The sequence below is a fragment of the Protomyctophum parallelum genome (assembly GCF_964188405.1).
Source record: "Protomyctophum parallelum genome assembly, chromosome: 10".
Taxonomy (NCBI): domain Eukaryota; kingdom Metazoa; phylum Chordata; class Actinopteri; order Myctophiformes; family Myctophidae; genus Protomyctophum; species Protomyctophum parallelum.
Window position 1 is genome coordinate 14,663,796 of NC_139704.1, and position 24,286 is coordinate 14,688,081.

Here is a 24,286-nt window from a genome sequence, read left to right on the forward strand (position 1 = left end):
TTTTATTTTTCGTGGGAAGGATGGGTAGAGAGGATTTTTTTTAAACTTTTTTTTTTCCTACGGCAATGATGGATAGGCTTCTTTTTTAATAACTTCAATATTTGCCTGAAATACCATATTTTAAATAATGAATGGTTCAAGTACACATAACACTACGTCTACATGCCTACAGCTAAACATTTGAAAACTTTGAATAGAATGTCCACACACTGGTTGAATACTTAATACGCATGTTTCATGATAAATTATTTTTATGTGATGTATTCCCATGCTTTTTGTTCTTGCTTAATGTAAATCGCTCTGGATTAAGAGCGTCTGATAAATGCCTAAATTGTAAATTGTACTGTCTTACAGTAACTAGAAGGCTCTGACAGTAATGAAATGCACAGTCACGTCAAACTGCTGCCCCTCCTCCTGCCTGCAACTCAGTTCATTTGAACTGTGGAATCATGGCAGGTCTAAGACTACATTTGCAAGCCCCCTATTTTATTTAGTTGCGCCTGTGTTTTGGGGTGGCATGAATCTTTCATGCTTGTAAACATTGTGAAATCACGTGTACTTCATTTATTGGCCATCCAGTTTTAGGTAACGGTGGTGTCAGCAACAACCCACCTAACGTAAAACAACCTCTGCTTTCCAGCTCATGTTTTGACATAAAAAGTTAGAACGTGTTGCTGGCATCAACATAGCTATAGTGCTAGTTATTAAAAGACAAAAACATAGCTAACGTTAGCCCCATATATGATATGTGCCCTCTCCTCTCCCTACGCCCATTCATGTTTTGACATAAAAAGTTAGAACGTGTTGCTGGCATCAACATAGCTATAGTGCTAGTTATTAAAAGACAAAAACATAGCTAACGTTAGCCCCATATGTGCCCTCTCCTCTCCCTACGCTCATTATGTAGCTCCGAGCACATATATGGGGCTAAGCTAACGTTAGCTAACGTTCTGACGGGGTAGAAGCATGAGCCGAATGGGTTTCCTCCTCCTCGCATCTCAGGGCTATAGATACCGAAAGTCAAACATGCCCAGCACGCACCCAGCCTGGGCGCCTAGAGGCTCCAGGGTGGGGGGGAGAGTATGTCGGCTGAGATGATAGTCCATTTATCCGCTCGGTCGTGTCTCCCTTCTGCGGACTTAAACCGACACCGGCACGGTTTCACCTCCTTAATTATGTCTTCAAATGTTTTTGTACTCAATCGTATGATCTGTGGCGGTGCTTTGCACGGGCAGTGGACAGTCACAGACACCGTGCACAGGTCCATGCTGTATGTTGTCACTGTTGTGTTGTGCGTCTCCTCGCGATGACGCATTCCAAAACATTTGCGCACGTGCTATTTTAGACGAAAGAAAACTTTATTTTGACTTCGCGCGTCCCAATGGTCTCATCAAAGATAATTTTAATAAAGACCTTTTGGGTCTTAGGCCTACTCGGTCGCATTCTGAGCTTCTTTTTTTTTCTTTTTTTTTTTCCACCAAATGCCAATAAAATAATATGAGTCGCGCATATTTAATAGAGTCGGTCGGCAACCGGAAACCAAAGTTTTTTTTTATTAGGCCTAATAACCTATGAAATCAACGATACATATAAAAAGAGGAATGACGGCACATCATTTTCTAACATATAGCTTTATAGCTGAGACGTTGTCAAGACAATACAGATGATTCCGTTTGGAATTCATTCATTCACCATCTCAGTCAGCTGATTTTCAGTCAGTCAGTCGTGACATCTGCTCTGCTATAAAGCCATTCTTAGTTGTTCTGTACATTATAATGAAACCGTGACAATCACACACAGGCGTACTTGCTGTAGATATTCACATCACATCCCGATTTATTTAGCTGGACCAGACACCGTTAGCATTACGTAGCTTAGTTGTGTTAGCTGGAGGCACGGATGAGCAATTTGTGCAAACAAAGCAATCAGAATTAGCCAATAAAACCAATATGACCGAATGTTCTTTCGAGGTAAACAGAAGTGAACTGACACTGGCCCCTGTGTATTTTGGAGTCACAGTTTACTAGCATAGGAATTTAGCAATATATCAACAACCGTTAGCAAGTTCACTACAGCCAATGTAACTAGCATGTTAGCTAGTCTGTCTAATACGGCTAGACATTATACGTACTCAGCCTGGGTTGAGAGATGTAGTTTCTGGTCACAGCCTGGGTGTGTGTTCTCATTGCTGCCATGCCGCCGTTGATGTCCATCGCCAGTGCCGCCATGGTCGAAGGAATGGAACAAGAAGCACCTTGAACTACAGAGAGACGCTGCGCTCAGTAACTAGAGACTAGATACCAGAGGGCCAGTGGTCATATGACACATCAGTTTGCACAAACCGGATGTGTTCTCTCTCTCTCTCTCTCTCTCACTCTCTCTCTCTCTCTCTCTCTCTCTCTCAATTTTCAATTTCAAAAGGCTTTATTGGCATGATAAATATGTTTTACATTGCCAAAGCGTACATACAACGAAACAAAAGTCAATAAACATCCCAACAATAATGAACAACAAGCAATACAGTAACAATGAAAATAAATTAACAAACATAAACATAACAGCAACTTAATGACCCTGTTCAGACAGATATACCTGTCTCTTCTGTCCACTGGCTGTCCCTCAGTTGATGACAACTCCATACATATTTTGCTGCCAAAACTGTGCATTTGGACTGTTCTCCCAGAACATATTGGAGTGATGAGTTATTAATGGTGGATTCAAATTCTTTATATTTTTCTTTAAATTTAGGGAAGAATGATTCTCTGATGTCTTTATACTTGTCGCATTGTAACAGAAAGTGTAGTTCCGTCTCCACCTCCCCTTGAGAGCAGAGTGAACACAGTCTGTCTTCTCTAGGCAGCCAGTTCTGTCTGTGTCTGCCTGTTTCTACTGCCAATTTTGATGAATTGAACAATGTGGACCCTGTTGTAAACAAGTGTAATGCTTAATTGGGTCGTCCACTCACAGTTAACAGTCTTTGTATTGAGTTTGTGCTTAAAATGTACTGCAAATTCTACAAACTGTTAATAAATATTTCAATCAATCAAAGGCGGTGGTCGCTGAGTCTGTACATAGTCAACATCTTACTCAGTTTTGGATCAGTAACAGTGGTCAGGTAGTTTTCCACTGTGTATTCTCGGTTGAGGGCCAAATAGCATTCTAATTTACTTTGGGTTTTTGTTGTGTTTTTCCAATATGTGATATAATGTTCTTGTTGCATTTTGATAATTTGGTTAGTGGAGGTTGTTTTAGTCAGGGGAGGGGTGGTGGGGGTAAGACTCAGGACCAGTTGACTGAGGGGACTCCTACTCATGTTCTCCTCTTGGCATTTTAAGGCCTGGTGATGGTAGTCTCAATTGGATGTTTGTCCCAATTAGAAAATTCCTGATTTGCCAGGGGACCCCACACTTCACTACCATACAGGGCAATTGGCTCAATAATTGATTTGAAAATCTTCAGACAAATTCGAATTGGAATGTTAATTTTGATAGATTTTCTAATCATATAGAAAGCCCTTCTTGCTTTTTCCCTCAGGTCATTCACAGCCATGTTAAAATTCCCTGTGGAACAAATTTTTAACCCCAGGTATGTGTATGTGTGTGTGTGTGTGTGTGTGTGTTCTATGTTGGTACAGCCAAGTAAAAATGGGTATCTGCTTCCCTGACATCTGGACCGTTTCTGGATCTTTCTCTCTCTCTCTCTCTCTCTCTCTCTCTCTCTCTCAGCTCCATCCATGCATCATTGTGTATGTTAGAAATGCTGAGTATGGGTCCCCAGCAGGTAGAAACTGCCGGATGCAAACTTGCATATGTTGAGCAATATTCATAATTGGCATAATATGTGACCATACCATTAACAACCTATACGGCCTTGGGATACATCACTGAGGATATGTCCCAGGTGCATCCATGCGATGTATTTTTGTTTTAGTTATTCTATTTATAGTGACTCATAGGAATAGATTACGTGACAACCAGGAATAGTCTGGTGACGACTGGAGAGACGGGTGGCAGACGGAATGTAAACGGCAGTCTGGTGCAATGCAAAGGGGCTGGACCTGCATGGTGAGAGCAGGAGTGGACCTGGTGAGACGTAACTCGGGACTTGATCACCCCAGCTGGGTCACCTGAGTGAGGGGTATGATGTTGGGAGACCCAAAACCCAGATGACCTTGGGATGGATACATCACTGAGGATACGTCCCAGGTGCATCCATGTGATGTATTTTTGAGAGGTGCAACCACTCCAAGGAACAGCAATGTCCGTGTTCACCTATGTGTGTGCCTATGTATGTGTTGGTTCATGAGCACCAGTATGACTATGACTATTTCATCATGCTTTATGTAGCATGTGATGTGTCAAACTAGGGGGTTTTCATGATGCTGAATCCATTCCAAGCTGTTTTAGTTTTTAGTTTTAGTTTTGCCTCAAAAACACTCCTTGGGCTAAAAACGTCCATAAAAGAAATTGCTCAACATATGCATGAGCCCCGAGGCGGAGGGACCCTGCCGCCCACCCGCTGGCTCCCCGACGGTGGCTCAACTTTTTTGGGAGCCCCAGATAGTTGAATCCGCCACTGTGTCTCTTGTGACTGACCTTCTCACCTATCTCTAAGGTGGATGCCAGCCATCCGTCTGAGAAAAATCATTTCGGCCGCTTGAATTTCCCCATTGAAATTAATGGGATTCTTAAAGGAATTATTTCCGTCCCTTGTGACATCATGTGGGTCAATCCATCGTCATTGAGTAGCAAGCTTACCGAGCTACTTGAGCTTCCACTCTTTCTTCAGGAGCAGTATTTTCTAGTTATTATTATTAAACTATTCAGTTTACGACGTCATATGTCATAGCAGGCTTTGAGGCTTGGTATTACAAGCAAGTCATTTTCCTTTTTGTCAGATAGGCCTACTTGGTGTTGCAGTCACACCATGTCCTGCATGGATGTCAACTACATGGCCACACTGGAAAGGATGGAAGTCATCAAGACAATAACAAGAGCCCTGACATCATGGTGAGTGGATAACAACCTCCGTTTTCACGTCAAACAAAACAAACGACAGGAGGCTAATTCAAGTTCCACTGTGAAAGCAATGTGTTACCTTGGCTGGTAACATCATATGGGCTCTGACATACACAATACTGTAAGGTGGAAAGACAAGCCTCTTCTATGTCCACAGACTAAAGAGAAACTACCTCTACTACAGTGGCTCAAGGGTAGAGTGGCTGTACAGTTAGATTCCGCGGAGTCCCCCTGAGTTAGTGTCGAAGTGTCCTTGAGCAAGACGCCGAACCCCTAATTGCTCCCGATGAGCAGGTTGTGACTGACATGTGCTGACTGACTGCATCACTTCCTGGTACAGCAGATGCTCAAGACATGACTACAAGGCAAGGGCTATAGAGGGTGGTTTAAAACGAATACAGCAATTAAAGGTAGACAGTATACACTATGGAAATCTATGCACCATCTTTTTGGGAAGACGGAGTACTAGGAAATAGTGGGCACCAGGAAAAGTGGGCACCCTTCTCACCCCAAAGTGTCCAGTCTTCCGGTTTCCCACAGTGCCAACTCATTCTAGCCCATTGTGCCCAGAATGTTTTGGTGCGCACCTGCCACCTTTCCTGTTACCGTTACAACAGTGCATGCATGCAGCACATCACCAGAACACAAGACCAGCTATAACTGTATCTGGATTAATGTTACAGACACAGAGAGACTGTACAGATGTCGTTCACGTATATATACATACTATTATTTTTCAGTAATGCACATACAGTATGTATACTGTACATATAGATTGTGCAGGATTGTTGACAGTGGTACTGGTTATACACAAGTATAAGGACTGTACTTACTATTTTATCACCATTTATTTTACTTTCAATTACTATTATCCACTGGAAGCTTGAAGTATAATACTGTTACTGCATGGATGCATATGAAGATACCAGCTGTATTGTCTGTGTATGTGACAAATAAACACCTTGAACACCTTTCTAGGGTGGCCATCTAGTGACGACGGCCATGTACCGACTATGGGTCATCAATATGTAGATTAAATGCTGATTGCTCACATTCATCCTATTCCACTGTTATATTATTAAACTGTGGCTGAATGAAATCTGTCAGTCGTTAAGCTACTATTGCTTTGTGACCTTGGCTTGAGCAACCATTGTGGCTGTCTCTCTGCTCAATCCATAACCACACAATGTCCTGGTATCTGCTGAGTGCACCGCTGAGTGACAGGTAAAATAGCATGATTGCACTCGCTTTTCCCCTTAAAAACTCAGTTGCTGTTTTCTCATTTTTGAAGCTCTGATCATGTCTCATTTGACACAGCATGTCCAGCACAATAGGTTGTAAGCAAGTGTTTGAAGATCATTTTGAAACATCCTCCCCCCCTCTGCCCAACCAAACTGAAAGAAAAATAAACACTCAAAGAATTGTGCTCAGACTGCACACATGCTTGCACGCACGCACGCACACAGGCACACACACACACACACACACACACACACACACACACACACACACACACACACACACACACACACACACACACACACACACATACACACACACTTGTATTACTATATTTGCGTTTCATAAGTCAATATTATAAGTCAATATTATAAATGCCATTTAACCATGTTTTGGCCATTTTCGCCCTAACCCTGCGACGTACAGTATGTGAGCTTGTGGATCTGCTATTTCCGGTGTGTGAGATTGCGTGCAAGTTTTTACTGTATTGAGTCCTTACTCCTTAACATAACCTCTAAATGTATAATTATAAGCCCAACTATAGATTTTCTCTTGGGGGAAACAGATTATTGTCCTCAGAATGTTTTTCAGCGTTTGGCCCTCACAAGTATAGTAATACACACACACACACACACACACACACACACACACACACACACACACACACACACACACACACACACACACACACACACACACACACACACACACACACACACACACACACACACACACACACACCTCTGACCTCTCTGATGGCAGAAAAAGCACTACAGACTGAAGTGGTGAGGACTGCCATGGTTATGCTGACAGCAGCCCCTGGAGAGCTCATCCAAACGTTTCAGGCCGCATGCAAAAAATAGCAAATTAATGCAAGTGAAGGACTCCTGCCTACAGGAGCACTGCCCTCATTTTAGAAATATCATCTTTTTTCCCCCCATGAGTCTTTTACAATGAGTTCAAAGGGATATGATTTCCCATAAACACCTCACATCTGTGCATCTGGGCAAGTAAGGTAAGAATCTGAATATTCATGCTCAGTAGGCTACTCTGATTGAAAAAGCAAATGGTTGTGGACTAATGTTTTTCTTTCCCCTCAGTAAAAGCATGACTGAAACTGGAACAAAAGTTAACCCAAAGCGATGTGCAGCGTTTCGCAATGGTTGAGCGGCTCCTTAACCACCTAAGCCCCATTTGATAGTTTATTGTACGATGGAATAGGGTTAGCTATATGTTAACCCTATATTGTTACTATATTTAGCGAAAGGGCCTGTCTGTGTGGTGTTTGCATGTTCTCCCCGTGTCCCCTAGGGTAGGTACCCTCACAAAAAACATGCAGTAATATTGGTCTCTAAACTACTGTATCTCCCCCTGGCCAGCCGGGGCACCTGATGAAGGTGAAAGGAACTAGTCGGAATAACATGTTCCTTCCACGTGCTATGTCCGGTCAGGGAAAATCAACCCTATCAGGTGAAAAGAAGCAGCTTGGACTCCTCATGCATAGAAGGAAGCATGAGGTCAGTCTGCTGCGCCCCCAGGTTGGCAGAGGAAGTGCCCAGGATTACATTAGATAAAATTATAGTTTAAAAAAGAAAGTGGTCAAAAAAGTTACACCTGCAGTCAGTGCAGTGACAATTCTTGGAATAACAAAATATTCTATTTAGCAGTTTAACTTAAAAACCTACACCCTCATATCAGGTCAGGATATGCACCATGCTTGTCCCTATATCATCCTCTCTTATGAATGATCAAGCTAGTAAGATAGCCAGTTACTAAACAACTAACAATCCTCGATTCATTCCTTAATTCATCTGTCCATCCATCCACCTGCAGATGCAGTTTCTTTCTGTCCGTTTACTTTTGGCGTGCATGTTTGATTCTCTCCTTTAGTATGGATAAGGTTTATTGTCATACCATATAGAACACACGTGGGCAACATACGGTCCGGGGGGCAGACCCAGCCCTTGGACCACATACTGTAGAACTAACAGCACCATGACATTAACCATGCATTTGCTAACAGTGCAATACTGTAGGTGTACAGTAGCTGTGATGGCCAATTAATCAATCTAGTATTTCAATACAATTCATTGCCATAAGACTTTGTAATAATGTCCTTGTTCATCTATAGATTCTAGAACAAGAGGATGACTTGCCTTGAGTGGGTGGGGGCTGGTGGTCTCTCCAAGCAATCCTTTGATTGCTTAATTGGATTAATTATTTAGTGAGGTTAGCAGAGTGGCTAATGTGCAGGCTTTTCACAGCCTTGGGAGGCCTAGAAGGAGATCCTGTAGACTGGTCGCACATTAGGGCCTAAGAGGTCACTGGATCCGTATGTGCTACAAGAGGGTCATTTTTTTTGGCGAGACCCCATAGCTTCCTAATCCCCATATCCACTGTATGGCAAAGAAGGGAAGAGGCACAAAAAACTGACAAGACAGGATGTAGCCTTTCTTTCACCTCCCATGGTCTTAGCTTTAAAGGCAGGGCCATGTGACAGCAGAAAATGTGTTGGTGGTCTGGAGCTATGAAAATACCCATTCCCTCCCCTCCATGCACATGGGGGGCGCACGCACGTGCGCGCGCACACACACACACACACACACACACACACACACACACACACACACACACACACACACACACAACTTCACGCACTGCCCTAGCCCCCTTTCATACAAAAACCTCTCCGACCTTCTTTCTAATTGGACTTGGGGTGAAGGGAGAGAATGGATGATGGGGGGGTTGGAGGGTGGTGAAGAAGCATAAATGTGACCCCTTTTCTCTCCAGGGAGATTCCCAAGACACAGTGGGAAGGTTGGGGTTCTTTGCCTTGGCTCACAGTGGGGATGGACAAAAGACCCTCTGTCTCCTCTGCTACAGGACAGTCCCTACATACTCAAGCCTAATTTATGCTTCACTTTTCACTTGAAAATACGTCATCTGTGTCGAATGAAATGTCGCGCAACATTTTCTTTTGCAACAACCTATAACTGAACTTGAACATGCCGTATATGAAGAATGCAGATTAGATATCGTGTCCCCAAAGATAATGATAATATAGCTATTTTACGGTACATATCGCTATGGTAAGGTGAGTAGTTCAACTGTTTCAACAGCTTTTATTAAATTAAAATCCTTCAACTTCATGTAATTTGTTTTGTAATAATGTGTGACAACATGTGGTGCACAGTGCCGACTAAGTACGAAGAACACTTTTATGGCATGTACTGTATAGAGCTGCAGAGGAGCATTTGAAAATTTGACCTGAGCTGTAGCTATATTTATCTTTATTGACCAATAGTTGGCTATGCTGACATCAGTTTTCATTTAAATACTTCTGAACACTACTTTTCTGGAGAGCTCTGTGTATGTGTTTAAAACTGGTGGATTTAAATTAATGTAACTTAAAACAATAAGCTAGTGAGATGGTCTCAAAATATATTTTGGCTGCATGGTTTGGCTTCAAGAGACATTTCAGTATCATCTGCCGATTATAATACTTTAAATTATTATTATTATTGAAAAAGTAAACATAAATAGTGTCTCTATTAGTATAGCTCCACCGCTCAAAAATCAGATTTTCTATTGTAATTCATAGAATTAATAATAATACTTTGTGTATGACTATGTACTAAAAGGTGAGTCATTTATGAATATAATGCAAATGTTACCATAACAGCAAATAAATAAAATATTTCAGTTAAATACACAACAGGCCATTGTTATAGGAGGTATAACTGATGAAATTTATCATAACTTGATCATCATCATATAGCAACATGTATGATAAAAATTAGAAAGAAAACACACAGCTGGCTTTGTCTGCAGCCATATACATAATATATAAGCACGTTTGTATCACATTTCACAAATTTCAAGATATTTCACAACAGCACCACCAAAGAGCTTTGATTCATTTATCACCTCTCTAATACATTCATTCATTCATTCATTGTTTTGCAGATATACTAATAATCTATTAATTACAGACGTGAATAATTTACAATAAAATAACAATTTTAAGGTACATTAGTCATTTTCCATTCTTTTACAGTAATTCCATTCAGCCCATCGTGCATCTGCCCTCTTAAATCTGTCATTAAAATTGTGGATCTTGATAATGTCACAGGGGGAAGAAATGTATTATTTTGTCTGAAAATTGCTAAACCCTCTGTTATATGTCATCACTATCTAACAAGGCAAGCAGCTTACTTCTGTTCAAAGTCTTCTTAAAACTCTCCGCCGCCTGTCGCTTTTGTTTCCCTATCCTGTGTAAGCCCCTGTAATGAATATAAACTGTACACCAAAATCTGAAAACCCATGGTATCAAAATCACACACAAAAAGTGGGGAACTGCATCTTTAAGACATGAATGCCACAAATTTCAGACTCAAGTACTCAAAAGTCATGTAGGAGAAAATTCTCACAAAACTATTTAGAAAACAACCAACACGGAACAATTGAACTATCTTACTGACAACATCTCTTTAGTTTGTTTTGGTCCAAACACGAAAGAAAATACAAACTGATATATATAAGCATGTTATCATAGCATAATACTGCAAGACATCTGCATATGTAAATGGATTCAAATGCATTGTGCTCCCCTTGGTATGTGCAATGATCTCCAAAGATGAGGTGGAACTGAATGGCATTTTATCGTCTGCAAAGCTATATTAAGAAAAGGGCCTGGTTTAAGCAATATTTTCAACTCTTTCTTCTTATCTGTTGCCTGGATTTGGTGACTGAATTAAGTGCTCAACAACCTCTCACACACGCGCACGCACGCACGCACGCACGCACGCACGCACACACACACACACACACACACACACACACACACACACACACACACACACACACACACACACACACACACACACACACACAGACATTCCCTCTCTCTCTCTCTCTCTTTCTCCAACTAGCGACTCACTACGACATAAATCTACCCAACAAATAGTGAAACAAATTAAAAAAGGTACATCATCTAATAGTCTCAATCAATGCCCCTATACTTCCTGCTGTACATCAAGTTACTGCTATACCAAGCATCCATATACTGCAGGCTTCTTGTAACGTGAAAATATGTCTGAATCGATTGAAAGTTGTAGAACAGAAAAACGAAATCCTGTTTTTGTAATCTCATGGGAATGTATCTAAGTATTTTCAATCACAGTCCCACAACAGGGAGATGAAAAATGTGTGCAAAATCTTTTCACCACTGCCGTCTTTGATAGAATGAGCACGTATAGGTTTTAGCTTTTTTCTCCTTATGAATCAGATGTGCAACAGGATTTACATGAACTGCTACAGAGAACACACAAGACACTGAGAGGTGAGAGAGACCAAGCAGAAGAAAACAAACACAACAAAAAGCTAAGAAGTCATCCCAAACACATCCGGAGGGAGATTTCTTTTGTTTTGCAGAAAGGAATCATCATTCCATAACTTTTTTGTCCATGGAGTCTTTGCCAGTCCGTGAGTAAGGCTCAAAAGCAGAGGAGCTCAGGTAGCGGGCTGATAGTTCTTGCAGGTTTCCGGCCAGAGAGCCAGCCATGGACAGCGGGTTAGAGGAGATGCGAGTGGCCACCCCACCAAGCAGGGAGGGCATGGGGAAGCTAAACAGGCCGTGACCCACGGGAGAGCTCTGCAGGCCTGCCACTGTCCCTGAGCTGGTGACTGTGGGGAGAGGTGGGCTCCCGCCTGTTGTCCTTATGCTGCTACCACTACTGCTGCTGCTACTGCTGCTCTTGTTGGCCATGCCCATTGAGGGAGGCCGCAGGGTTGAACCCAGCGTGCCAGCACCGCAGTGGGGCAGGAGGCCCGACAGGCCAGGTGGAGTGAGGAGCCGACCCTGCTCCAGCAGTCTGAGGACGCTGCAGGTGGCAGCTGTTTCTGATACCACCGAACGCAGCTCAGAGTCTTTGCCCTGATCTTTCTTCTGCTTGGTGCGCCGATTCTGGAACCATACTTTGACCTTGGCAAAGGAAGCAGAAAATGTTATGGTCCACGAACAAGCAGTCATAGAATATTAAATCACATACGGCACATATTGTTCACTGCAAAATCACAGCAAATTCCTAGTTACAGTACAGTATAAAGAAACACTCAGAATTGTGATATGTATTAATACGTATAACATGCGCGTGTGCGTGCGTGTGTGTGGACACCAGTTGTAAATTAAGAAGAATCAAGGATCAATCAAGAACCACAACTTTTTTGTGTTATCCTTTAAGCTCAAATGGCTGTACCTCGTGCATCTGTCAAATGAAGTATTCAATCAATCAATTCATCACTAACTCATACACAAAAGCAGCAAAATGTTGTTGGGTCTTGAACTGTAGTGATGGTATACAGTCGTAATGATAGGGCTAAGTACTGATGATAATTGGCAAACTTTTATAATTTAACCATACCACTCTAATTTGTATTTCTAGCTAGAGATTGACCTTGTTTTCAAAATGTGTACATGTAGTGGATTGCAAGTTCGCAACCAAAGTTTGACAAGGAGAGTATTACAGTAAACTAAACAGCGTATCGACTTTGAAAAGGGCTTTTAAAATGTAATTATCTGCCATTCATGTTGAAATAGTGTGTAAAACACTTTATGAGACTGAACGTTACTAGGTACTGTATAGGTAATTTGCCCTTTTCAAAGTCGATACACTGTTTAGTTTACTGTAATACTCTCCTTGTCAAACTTTGCTTGACAAGGGCTTTTAACGATATAGTGACTTAGCTAATGTTAGCAAAATGACCCTGTGACATTTACTGACCATGGACATGGACTAAACATAAACATGATATCTCACCTATAATGTAAACTAAGTGGCCGATGTTGACAATGGACATTGATATGTTGTAAAAACTGGTATGTTGATTTGTTCAGTCCAACTGGCTCATCGTTTTCATGCAATAAATTATGCACGTGACCCCATCACTATACTGTAGTACTACCTTTTTTAAACATACACATGTACAGTATGCTACACACGCGCGCGCGCACGCACACGCACGCACGTGCGCGCACACACGCACGCACATGCACAGTGATCAATTAAGTAATTATTGTAGACTTTGATTACATCCAATAGCAGCTGTGATTTCATTCAATCATGGGGAAGAAGACCCACTGTGTTACATAAATATGCCACTGGGTCAGATAATTCAATCAAAGCTTAAAATAGCCTTTACACATAAAATGACTTTTCAGCCTCTTTAGACATAAATCCTGAGTGTTCAGTTAACATTTACACTCTCAGAATTATAACTGGAACAATCAACACTGGGGGACTTTAATGTGTGGGTTTGGACGCAAAATGTCCTCTGCACTTGTTTCAGATCTCACAATGAACGAAGGAAATCACTGAGAAAACATCGCTGTAATACATTTATTAAGCGGCTTGTGTAGATCTACAATGCATACTTCCTATATGCATCATTCATATATATTTATATATATTTGGACAACGCGGTCATGGGTTCGATCCCGGACTCCAAAACTCAGTGTTTGAGTAGCATGGTTTGGTGCCGTAACTTAACAAGTGATGTGCTAAGTACTGGGAGCTGATCCACCTCAGGAACCCATCTCCCAGTGGAGTTCTCAATCTGTGGGTCGCGACCCCTCGGGGGGGGGGGGGGGGGGTCGCCAAATTATATTTATATATATATGTAGGCCTTATATATATTTGCAACTGAATGGCTGGAAAATGGAAATTAAGAGTTTACATATAGAGCCTATGTATATGCATAAACTTTCCATAACGATAATATTTAGTTTCAGTATTTATGTATAATGTATTTTCTCTATTATTAAGGTTGTTGTCAATTTGAATGGGGGGGTGGTGGGGGCTCACTGAAACAGGGATAGGCTCCCGCATTCTTGGCTGACACGAGAATAAGCCTCTCCGACCTACTTACTTACTTATATGTATGTGTAACACACACACACACACACACACACACACACACACACACACACACACACACACACACACACACACACACACACACACACACACACACACACACACACACACACACACACACACACACACACACACACACACACAGGCCAACAACAAACTCCAAACAAAATGCCATAATATATCTATCTCCAAGGTTATGAAACCAATGTGTACAGAAAGACAATGTTACACTACATGAAAAAATGGAAATATGAAATTATATGATGATTATAGCTTTTTCATTCTTTTTTTTTTTTTTTACTTTTACTACTACTGTGATGTCTTATGGGTTTTCTCTCACATCATGCCAAAGCAACAAAAAGCAGGGGACTATAATGGACATAGATATTGGAGACAAAGAAACAGGTTACTAAACTGTAGAGACAAACAGAAAGAAAGCTAAAGAATATCCTCCTACAGAATATTGATTGAAATGTGACTGTGGCAAGAACACTAATATAATTTCAAATGAATGAATGAATTCACGTTTAGGCTGATCCATTTTGTCAATTTCAAATATCCATATGTCAGTTGTTGTACAATTTTGCGGGGGGGGGGGGGGGGGAAGAGGGTGAGAGAGAGAGATTTCCAATGTGATTGTTTACTACATGTATCCTTGATGAAATCTCCAGCAATCATACCTGATTGCTTTCACACATTGACCATAATTACACATACCAATCAGCAGCCAGCATCCTTACTCAACACTACGCTCGCCCAATCACATTGGAATATTTTATTTTCCTCATTTCACAGCTGGATTAATTCTTTACCAGCTGTTAAGAACTGTTTTATTATTATTTGTATTATTATCTCAGGGTAATATGAACTGCACTGTAATCCAAGTATCCAATATCCTGTTTTCAATATAAATGCTCAAAGGGGCACAGACTGAAGATGTATCTTGCCTAGCTTTCATTGTACTAAGGTTGCATTCACCATGTATGAACAACACCAACCAAAAACATATGCTGTGAAGCCAGCAGCTCAAACGAAGAAGATTACAGTAAGTGTGCAAACTACAGCAAATGGTTCTTATTTATTAATGTAACACATGAGAGCCTTGCAAATATGTTAATTTAACAATGCTGTCATTAGAGGGCACTTCATCAGCACATAAAGGAGACATTTAAGATTCACAGTAATCAAGGAGCATGGCTGCATGTAAATATCACAAATAAAAAATATATATACTAATGTGTTATGGGAAAATAACAGTATAATGGAAATGGTCTGTAGACTATTTATAATAGTAACATCAAATATTTTATGAACTCGACCACAATTTATAAAAGACATTTTAAAGTTTTGCAAAGGGATAAAAAGAGGTTGTAACCAAAGCGACTATGTGGGTCGAGGCCTGCCACTGGCCCTGCTCAAAGTCAAGCTAGTTTAGTCTCACTAAAACATTCATGGCATGAACTATAAACATATACACAGTAAGAGAGGCAGATTGTGTCATTAGCCAGCTTGCAGGATCAAATAAATAAATTAAAAGTGCTACCAAAGCTCTGAAGCGGAGAGCTTGCTTTCCCCTAAGTCAAAACTATATAGAATGACTGACTAAGTTTGATATGTGATGGTGGCAGCACGAGATACAGAGTGCAAGTACAGTTCACCCACAGCAGGCAGAGTGTGGCCCTTTCCTGACCCTGCAGCTCAAGTGCAAAAGCTCCTGATTTTTCATACAAAACATACTTTTCAATTTCCGTTGTCTTTAACTAAACGAACGAGTGTTACTCAGGCATGGTGTTATAAAATTGTCATCAATAGGACAGTGGTGACAAGGTCATTCAGATTCTGAATTGTAAATAAAACATAATCTATATTAGAATAATATTATAGTATTGAGTTAATTAAATTTGCTGTATAATTTGTCTATTTAATAATGTATTAACATTAATGAATTAACTAATTATTTATAATAAATAATTATTGAATTATTCATATTGTGTATATAACTAATTCATTGCAAATATGCCATTATGTGAGCAGAAACATGTCGGTAGCTGTAATAAAATGCACTCGCCCAATTTAATCTTCAGTGCAAATTAATGCAGCTCGAATAAAACCAAGGAATTCTCTGAATAGTATTTCATCCGTTTGCAGAGCTCTTATATCTTCTAAAAGAACCTTTCCTTCTGGTTTGTGGTGTACAGGGACTGGGAGAGGGAAGTGCTATCCATGTTCAACTCTTTTTGTGCATACGGTATGTGCCTTACTCAATTAAACCCATTTTGACCTGGGAACGATTCTATAAATGTCTTCTAAATCCTGACAGTTTTCTGAAAAAGCTATGTTTCTATGTCAGTCGTTCTTCGATTTTTCAAAAATAGCAGACCTACAAGCTTGTAGCGCGCCACTCGGTAGCGCGCCACTCGGTGGCGCGCTATGAGCTTGTGGATCTGCTATTTTTCAATAGCTAAAGCATAACATAGTCCCAAAAGGGGTTCCCGCCCAAAATGGGTTAAATCCATTAAGACCTGAGGCCAATTCTAAAAATGTCTTCTAAATACTAACTGTTTTCTGAAAAACTTTTCTCAAACCTTTTCATGACGTCAATGAGTTAAAAATGTTGATTTAAAAATATATATATTCAAACACTAATGACAAATATTCCTGATCTTTCAAAAATAGCACCTCTACAAACTCATATAGCGTGGCACGAAGTGACGTGCTATGAGCTTATATATCTGCTCATTTTGAATAGCCAACCAATGTGCTATATATTAGCTAAAATCTAAAATGACACATGGGCTTTCCCGGTTTTAATGGGTTCATTTAAAGTGGTTCACAGGATTCATTAATCAAGGGCCAAGCTGAGTAAATTGTTTTCAGATACAAATGATTCCTGTATAAGGTCTCTTCAAACTCCTGCAGTCCATATACACACATTTTTAATTCATGCCCAAAACTTGTTTCTTTATGGACTGCTTTTTTATACTCTCTTTACAGCTTGTTATTTCTGTGCCTCTTCGTCCCTTAGTTGCTATTTTTAGTGTGTCTCCTCAGGGCAGGATCAACAGATTCGTGGGCACTAAGGAAGAGTGGGCACCATTATCTAAAATGGCCTGTTTTTGTCCAAAATGTTATTTTTTTTTAGATTTTAACAATGGTGTGAAGTGATGTAAAGTATACATGATTTGAACATGCACGGTACATCAGACCTAAATTTAAATATACTAATTTGTTTATGCCAAGAATTATTGGATAAACAAGTTTTGTAGCAATGTGTTGCAATTGTAGAACATTTTTGCCATGTTCAAGGATGTTCTAATCACTTAGCCTATACTTTACATTATTTAACACAATCTTTCTAAAAAAAATAATAATAAAAAAGGGGGTTTTGGGAAAAATAGTAAATTGTGCACCGAGGTGCCCACTTAACCGTAGTGCACACTCCTCCTGTTACCACAGATTTCAGACAGGCCAATGAGGCCATGTGTTTGCTTCCCTCATGGCCAGACATTGCATATTGCTCCAGTGTGTTGCATGCTCTATATACCGGTCTGCAACTCTGCATTACTGCATCCAGTGTGTTGCATGCTCTATATACCGGTCTGCAACTCTGCATTACTGCATCCAGTGTGTTGCATGCTCTATATACCGGTCTGCAACTCTGCATTACTGCATCCAGTGTGTTGCATGCTCTATATACCGGTCTGCAACTCTGCATTACTGCATCCAGTGTGTTGCATGCTCTATATACCGGTCTGCAACTCTGCATTACTGCATCCAGTGTGTTGCATGCTCTATATACCGGTCTGCAACTCTGCATTACTGCATCCAGTGTGTTGCATGCTCTATATACCGGTCTGCAACTCTGCATTACTGCATCCAGTGTGTTGCATGCTCTGTATAACAGTATGCACTAGTACAGCGATTCTCAACCTGTGGGCCTCGTGGGCTGTGATGATTTTGCAAGTGGGCCCCCAAATAATTATTGTCAAAACACTGCGGTTTTAATGATACAATGACATAAAATAAAAAGCAATTTCATGGTATCTTTTCTTTAAAACATTAATTGAATAAATTGATTGATTGATCATTAAAATAAATGCACAGGGCCCACCCCATCTGAGCACATAATAACATGTCTTGTTATGTGTATAGGATGGATGGAAACGAACGCTAGCATGTCCGTCTGTATTACCTGCGTCTCAGACAAATTGAGCTGCCGGGCCAGTTCTGTGCGTTCCCGTCCCACCACGTACTGGCACCTCTGGAACTCCATCTCCAGCCGATAGAGCTGCTCAGCTGTGAAGGAGGTGCGAGTCCGCTTGGGTCGGTCCAAATCTAGTCCCTTTGGCAGAATAATCTCTCGGATTGAGCCTTTGGCATCTGCAAAAGGAAGACCAACCGAGCCGTGTGAGAAAGGCTATGACTTATAATACAAGGAAATACAATACAATACAATACAATACAGTAATTTACAAGGCTGTAAAGTCATATATAAAAAAACTAAAAACAAGAACAAGCTAAATGTTCATAGGATATGTGGGTTTGTCGGTTTAGCATGACTTTATGTTGTTTCTTTTCTTTTATAGAATAAAAAATATTATATTGTTGTTGTTGCTGTTGTTGTTATTGTTATTATTAATTTAATTGTTTGTTATTATTAATTTAATTGTTATTACAATCACTGTTGTTGTATTATTATTATGGATTTAACAACATTGAAATCTACATACCATATCGAATAAAATGTGTTAAATTATACACACACACCAGTGCGCGCACACACACACACACACACACACACACACACACACACACACACACACACACACACACACACACACACACACACACACACACACACACACACACACACACACACACGCACACGTATACATATACAATATATATTTCTTCCAGTAATGAATTGCATTTTTTTAATTGCATTTTTATGGCGCTTTTCTATGCACTATGTGCCTACTCAAAGCGCTTACAATGGTTCATTCATTCATACATTGGGAAGTAATATATATATGAGATACATTTCTTACTATTATAATTAATACGTAGTAAGTACTTACACAGTATTAGTTGTATTAAGTATTATTCCAAAATGATATGCCATGTTTTATTATGTTTTAATTAAATAAGTAAACAGTGATTTGGTCTAAATTATGTTGGTCAGCACACATTAAAAGTATAAACACCTTTAGAAAATTTAAGAAATTCAACTACAACAACTCTACTTAATTTCAAAATAAAAACAAATCTAAATCACTGTATTGTGCTTTTAATTTCAGCTAATTTTACTTGTGTCACTATACAGACCATACAGGACAAATACTATTTAAAATCTAAGCTCTACATGGTGTTTGGCTTTTAAACTTAGTATGACATAAATTATGTAAAATCCATATATTCTTTCATGCAAACCGGAAGTGGTTCCAATACTTTATTTATAGTGAACATTATTGACACAAAGGCTGAATGTTTATAAACATAAATGTAATTAATTTATTTATTCATTCATTTATTTTCAAAATAATGACTGTGTGAGTTATTTAAGATTGAAAATGTATTTTTGTATTGAAAATTTGTGACTATATGACATAGATATAGAACATATGTATTAGTTCTAAAATGCTGGAGTATTCATACTAATAAATATACACAACAAATCATAAATTGTTCAATTAAAGCCAGATTAACGTGGCATATTATGCATAAATCTAGACTAATTTGACACGGCAAGTATACCTAATCAAATAGATTTACTTATGAATGAAACATTAACATGTGAAGATTTTAGCATATTTTAGCCCATTCTAAATGTAAAAATAATTAATGCAATAATCAAGGACTAAACTATTATATTATATATATTATAACTATTTAGTAATTATATTATTAGTGTTTGTTTTCTTTAAATAGTTTGTGTTACTGTCATGGTCCAAAATGGCCTACTACAAGTTCAAAGCAACACTAAGGAACACAGGCAAAACACTGCATTATTTCCTTAAGCAATTGATCATTTATAATAAAGCCTAAAATATACCTGTGGCGGGAACAGCTTTACCACCACATATTGAGAATGCTGTGGAATGCTGTGCAATATTGCAAAAGTAATATTTTAAACATTAACGGTTGTTAATTATTATACTTTTATACTTATAATCATTTCTAAGAGTTCTGCTAATCATATAATGTTATAAATGGTTTGTCTAAGAATGATACAACATGAACAACACCACAAGTTGTTAAAAAAAGAAAAAGAAAACTCACCTCGGACTAGTATTCTCCGGCAGTAGTCTGGGTCCCCTGTGCTGCCCCTGTTCTTGTCGCAGTTCTCCCCGGTCCCAGAGGGGGTGAAGGATTCCTGCTGCTCCTTAAGGAAGCTCTTGGACAAGCTGCCCTGAGAGTCCTTGCCATCTTTCCCTTCCTTTAGTCCGTTCTTCAGCACCATTGCTTCCGACTCTTGGTTGTACCTGACCTCCATGCTCATTTATCCTCTTGGACCTTTCCGATCGTCCGCCTCTTTTTTTTTCCTTTGTCAGTTGAGAAAAATAGAGATTGCGGACAATATTGCTCGCTGGTTTGTCTGGGCAGAGCAGATTTTACTTTCAAAGCAGCACCTTTTATGGCAGAGTCAGCTACCTAATGTCCAGAGAAACACTTCCCTTAGCCGACTAAGGAGCCCTATTATCGCTGACCAAACTCCCTTGCCCAATGATCATGGACTTCTCAGTGAAACTCGACAGGGATTTAATGCTCCCCTCGCCTTGTTACATAGACATCAGACTGATAGATGATCTCCAAATAATCAGAGCCATGGACGCACACTTGCTGTTACAATTGATTACGGTATTCTTGCAGCCTCCACATTCGCATAACCTCATGAATACACTAAATTGTTTGGGGAAATAGATCACATCTTAATGGAGGGGTTCGCACGTCCCGTCCCCTTCAGTTCGGCTGCGCTCTGCCCAGGGAATCAAGACCAATGATTGGTCTTGTCTCGCAACAGAGAAACGCACAGGCACGACTCTTCCAGACCAGAAAAAGTTCCTGGACACCTCATTCTTCCATCCGCAGGACATGTCCAGCCATTATTTCCCTCCGATTTTTCAAACTGTACCTGGTTGACTGAGGATGAAAGGTAACTTTGATTACATGGATGTCGGGGTCTCTTGCCGAACAACAGATCGCTGCTACACACAGCGTCCGTTGCTATAGCCTACTGTTGTACGTGAGTGGGAGAGCGAATGAGAGAGAGAGACAGAAGAGGAAGCAACAGCGAGAGAGAGAGAGAGAGAGAGAGAGAGAGAGAGAGAGAGAGCGAGTGAGAGTGAGAGAGAGAGAGAGAGAGAGAGAGAGAGAGAGAGAGAGAGAGAGAGAGAGAGAGAGAGCGAGTGAGAGTGAGAGAGAGAGAGAGAGAGAGAGAGAGAGAGAGAGAGAACAAGAGGACAAGTATAAGAGCGACAGAGAAGATGAAGAATAAATCCACTTTGTTCAAATTTTGTAAGTCGGTTCCAAAAACTGCAAAATTGCTGGGCTCTGCTGTAACAAAACAGTTAAAAGTTTCCTGTGTTGTAGGCCATCAATTGACCACAGCAAACAACGGCTGAGGAGAGAAGCCCAGACAAGGTCCCGTAATTAATGCCACATCCCTAACTATTCACATATACACACCCCAGAAACCGTCTGCAGCTCTCATAATCTTAACCTACGCATCTGAAAAACACAAAAAGGGGAACCAAACTTGTCATTAGTGCTTAGACTGCCTACACTCTCTCACATACATACCCCTGGAATGGCCCCCACCTCTCTCTGCCACTCTACTTCCAGCCCACTACACACCCACCCACCAACTCTTAGCTATTTTCATTGTCAGTGCAACAATATCTCTGAACACAGCAGTGGCCAGTAATCCAATAAGACCATTGATTAGGCTACAATGATTCAATTCAAACCAATGGCCTTGTGCAAAGAACATTCTCTGGCTCTTCTCGTCACCTTAGCCGGCCAGAAGCCCTCTTCAGGTTGCCCCCCTCCCTGAGCACCATTCATGCCTTTATGGGAAACAGAGAGGAAAAGGAGTGAAAGATGGCAATTATCTAATTGGACTATTACCAAACAATCCCATGAGTGTGGCTGCCCGGCAGCAGTCTCGGGGTGGGTTTAAGGGCCGCATGTTGGACTAACTTTATTCACGGAGTGTTTGGGGGGCTTCTGTTTGGAGTGAGGAAGGAGCCATTGTTAGGGAAAGGTAAAAAAGGAGGTAAAAAGAGAGTGACTAAAGGGGACCTAGACTTCTCAAGCTGTGTTGCAGAGCCCCAGCCTGGGAAACAGATTTGAGGATGCAGCGTCTTGGCCTCTTCGATCCAAACAATGGATAAGAAGGATAAAAGGCTGGTGTTTCCAATTGATCTGTATATTGCAAGAAATATCACACACACAGTTCCTGCTAAGTGCTTGTAAGAATACTTGTAACGCATACATGTGTTTGTACTGCACTGTACCTACCTGCAAATGAATGTGCTTTATTACATTTCTACAATATATGTATTTACAATAGACAACTACACTTTTGCTGAGATCAAAAACACCCTCCAAAAAGAGTTGTGCTAATCAACACAAACACCCTTACTTACCGTATACCACACATCACAGAAACGCGAACACGCACACTGCACGCATGCTTGCACACATGCACGCACACACACACCAATAAAATATGAATTAATTTCTCTCCACCTATGCCAGTCCTTCAAATACAGAGCCACAGCAGAATCTGAATGTTATCTTGAATGCTGGCAACAACTGAGATAATTCCAGTCAAAGTGGTACTCAGCCACGTCATTTGTGGGCTTGTGGCCCCGCTGTGTGCTCTTGGATCAGATGGCATAAGCATCTGTACTTAAATGCTGCTCCCCACTGTGTGGCTGCTTTATATTTAGTCCTATCCACTTCAGCTATAAAGAAAAAGGATGATAATGAATAGGGAGTATTGTCCAATAATGTTTCAGAACACAATAGTAGTCACCATAAAACAATACTGAAGCTATTATGAAGCATGGCACATCATACCATTTTGAGCGGTGCCTCCGCTCCATTACGCAGCTTTGTGTGTATGTATGCGTACGTGTATGTATGTGTACGTACGTACGTGTCCCAGCACGGACACCCCCACACCCTAAAGTGGCCAGTAGAGTACAGCACAGCGTAAAGTGGCACAGACTACATTACAGTATGAGCCCTGGGCACGTTCATTCCGGGGACCCCCACACGGTAACTCAGAGATACCATGAGATACAAGTGAGGTTCATGTGATTTGAATAAGACTTACTTCTCAATAGACCATATTCACACGGCGGCCATCTTGCCATTAAGTTAATGAAATGCTACCCCGTTTACCACCCTACTTTTTCATGGCCGCCGTGTGAATAATGCCTATTGTGAGTGACTTGACTGGCTAGGGACTAATCCTAGATCCGTTCCCATTCAAGCTGTACATCAACTACAAAACAGGAATATCCGAGGAACTTTCACACACACACACGCACACACACACGCACACGCGCACGCACACACACACACACACACACACACACACACACACACACACACACACACACACACACACACACAGTCACACACACAGCTTGACAATGACCAAACCACAGGGTCACTAGTAATCACTCGCATCATCAGTCTCACATTCATCATGTCTAATAAGATTCCCTCTGCTGGTACGACACAGTCTAACAGTGAACATGTGTAGTGGCGTGGATAGGGGAAACCAAACCAGAGGAGATTTACTGGTATGACACAGTCTAACAGTGAACATGTGTAGTGGCGTGGATAGGGGAAACCAAACCAGAGGAGATTTACTGGTACGACACAGTCTAACAGTGAACATGTGTAGTGGCGTGGATAGGGGAAACCAAACCAGAGGAGATTTCATTACACTGGTACGACAGTCTAACAGTGAACATGTGTAGGGATGTGGATAGGGGAAACCAAACCAGGGGAGATTTCATTACACTTCCATTCATCAACGCAGGAAATCGGAGGTGTCCTCTAAACACATTTAATGCT

The 24,286-nt window shown here is 40.7% G+C and overlaps 2 protein-coding genes across 2 annotated transcripts in view; both read right to left on the bottom strand.

The window, feature by feature from the left end:
- Nucleotides 1-2,312, bottom strand: part of atp6v1ba (ATPase, H+ transporting, lysosomal, V1 subunit B, member a) — a 43,244-nt gene extending 40,932 nt beyond the window's left edge. The window contains exon 1 of the mRNA XM_083774444.1: nucleotides 2,132-2,312. Coding sequence (XP_083630570.1) covers nucleotides 2,132-2,228 — 97 coding nt within the window. The 5' untranslated portion in view covers nucleotides 2,229-2,312. The remainder of the gene's footprint in view (nucleotides 1-2,131) is intronic.
- Nucleotides 2,313-11,700: 9,388 nt separating this feature from the next.
- Nucleotides 11,701-20,698, bottom strand: vax1 (ventral anterior homeobox 1; the record flags this gene model as incomplete). Its single annotated transcript, XM_083774268.1, has 3 exons — nucleotides 20,471-20,698; nucleotides 18,384-18,571; nucleotides 11,701-12,240 (listed from the first exon to the last, which is right to left on the bottom strand). Exons 1-3 carry the CDS (start codon nucleotides 20,688-20,690, stop codon nucleotides 11,701-11,703), a joined length of 948 nt encoding a protein of 315 aa, XP_083630394.1. The 5' UTR covers nucleotides 20,691-20,698.
- Between the last annotated feature and the right edge of the window lie 3,588 nt (nucleotides 20,699-24,286).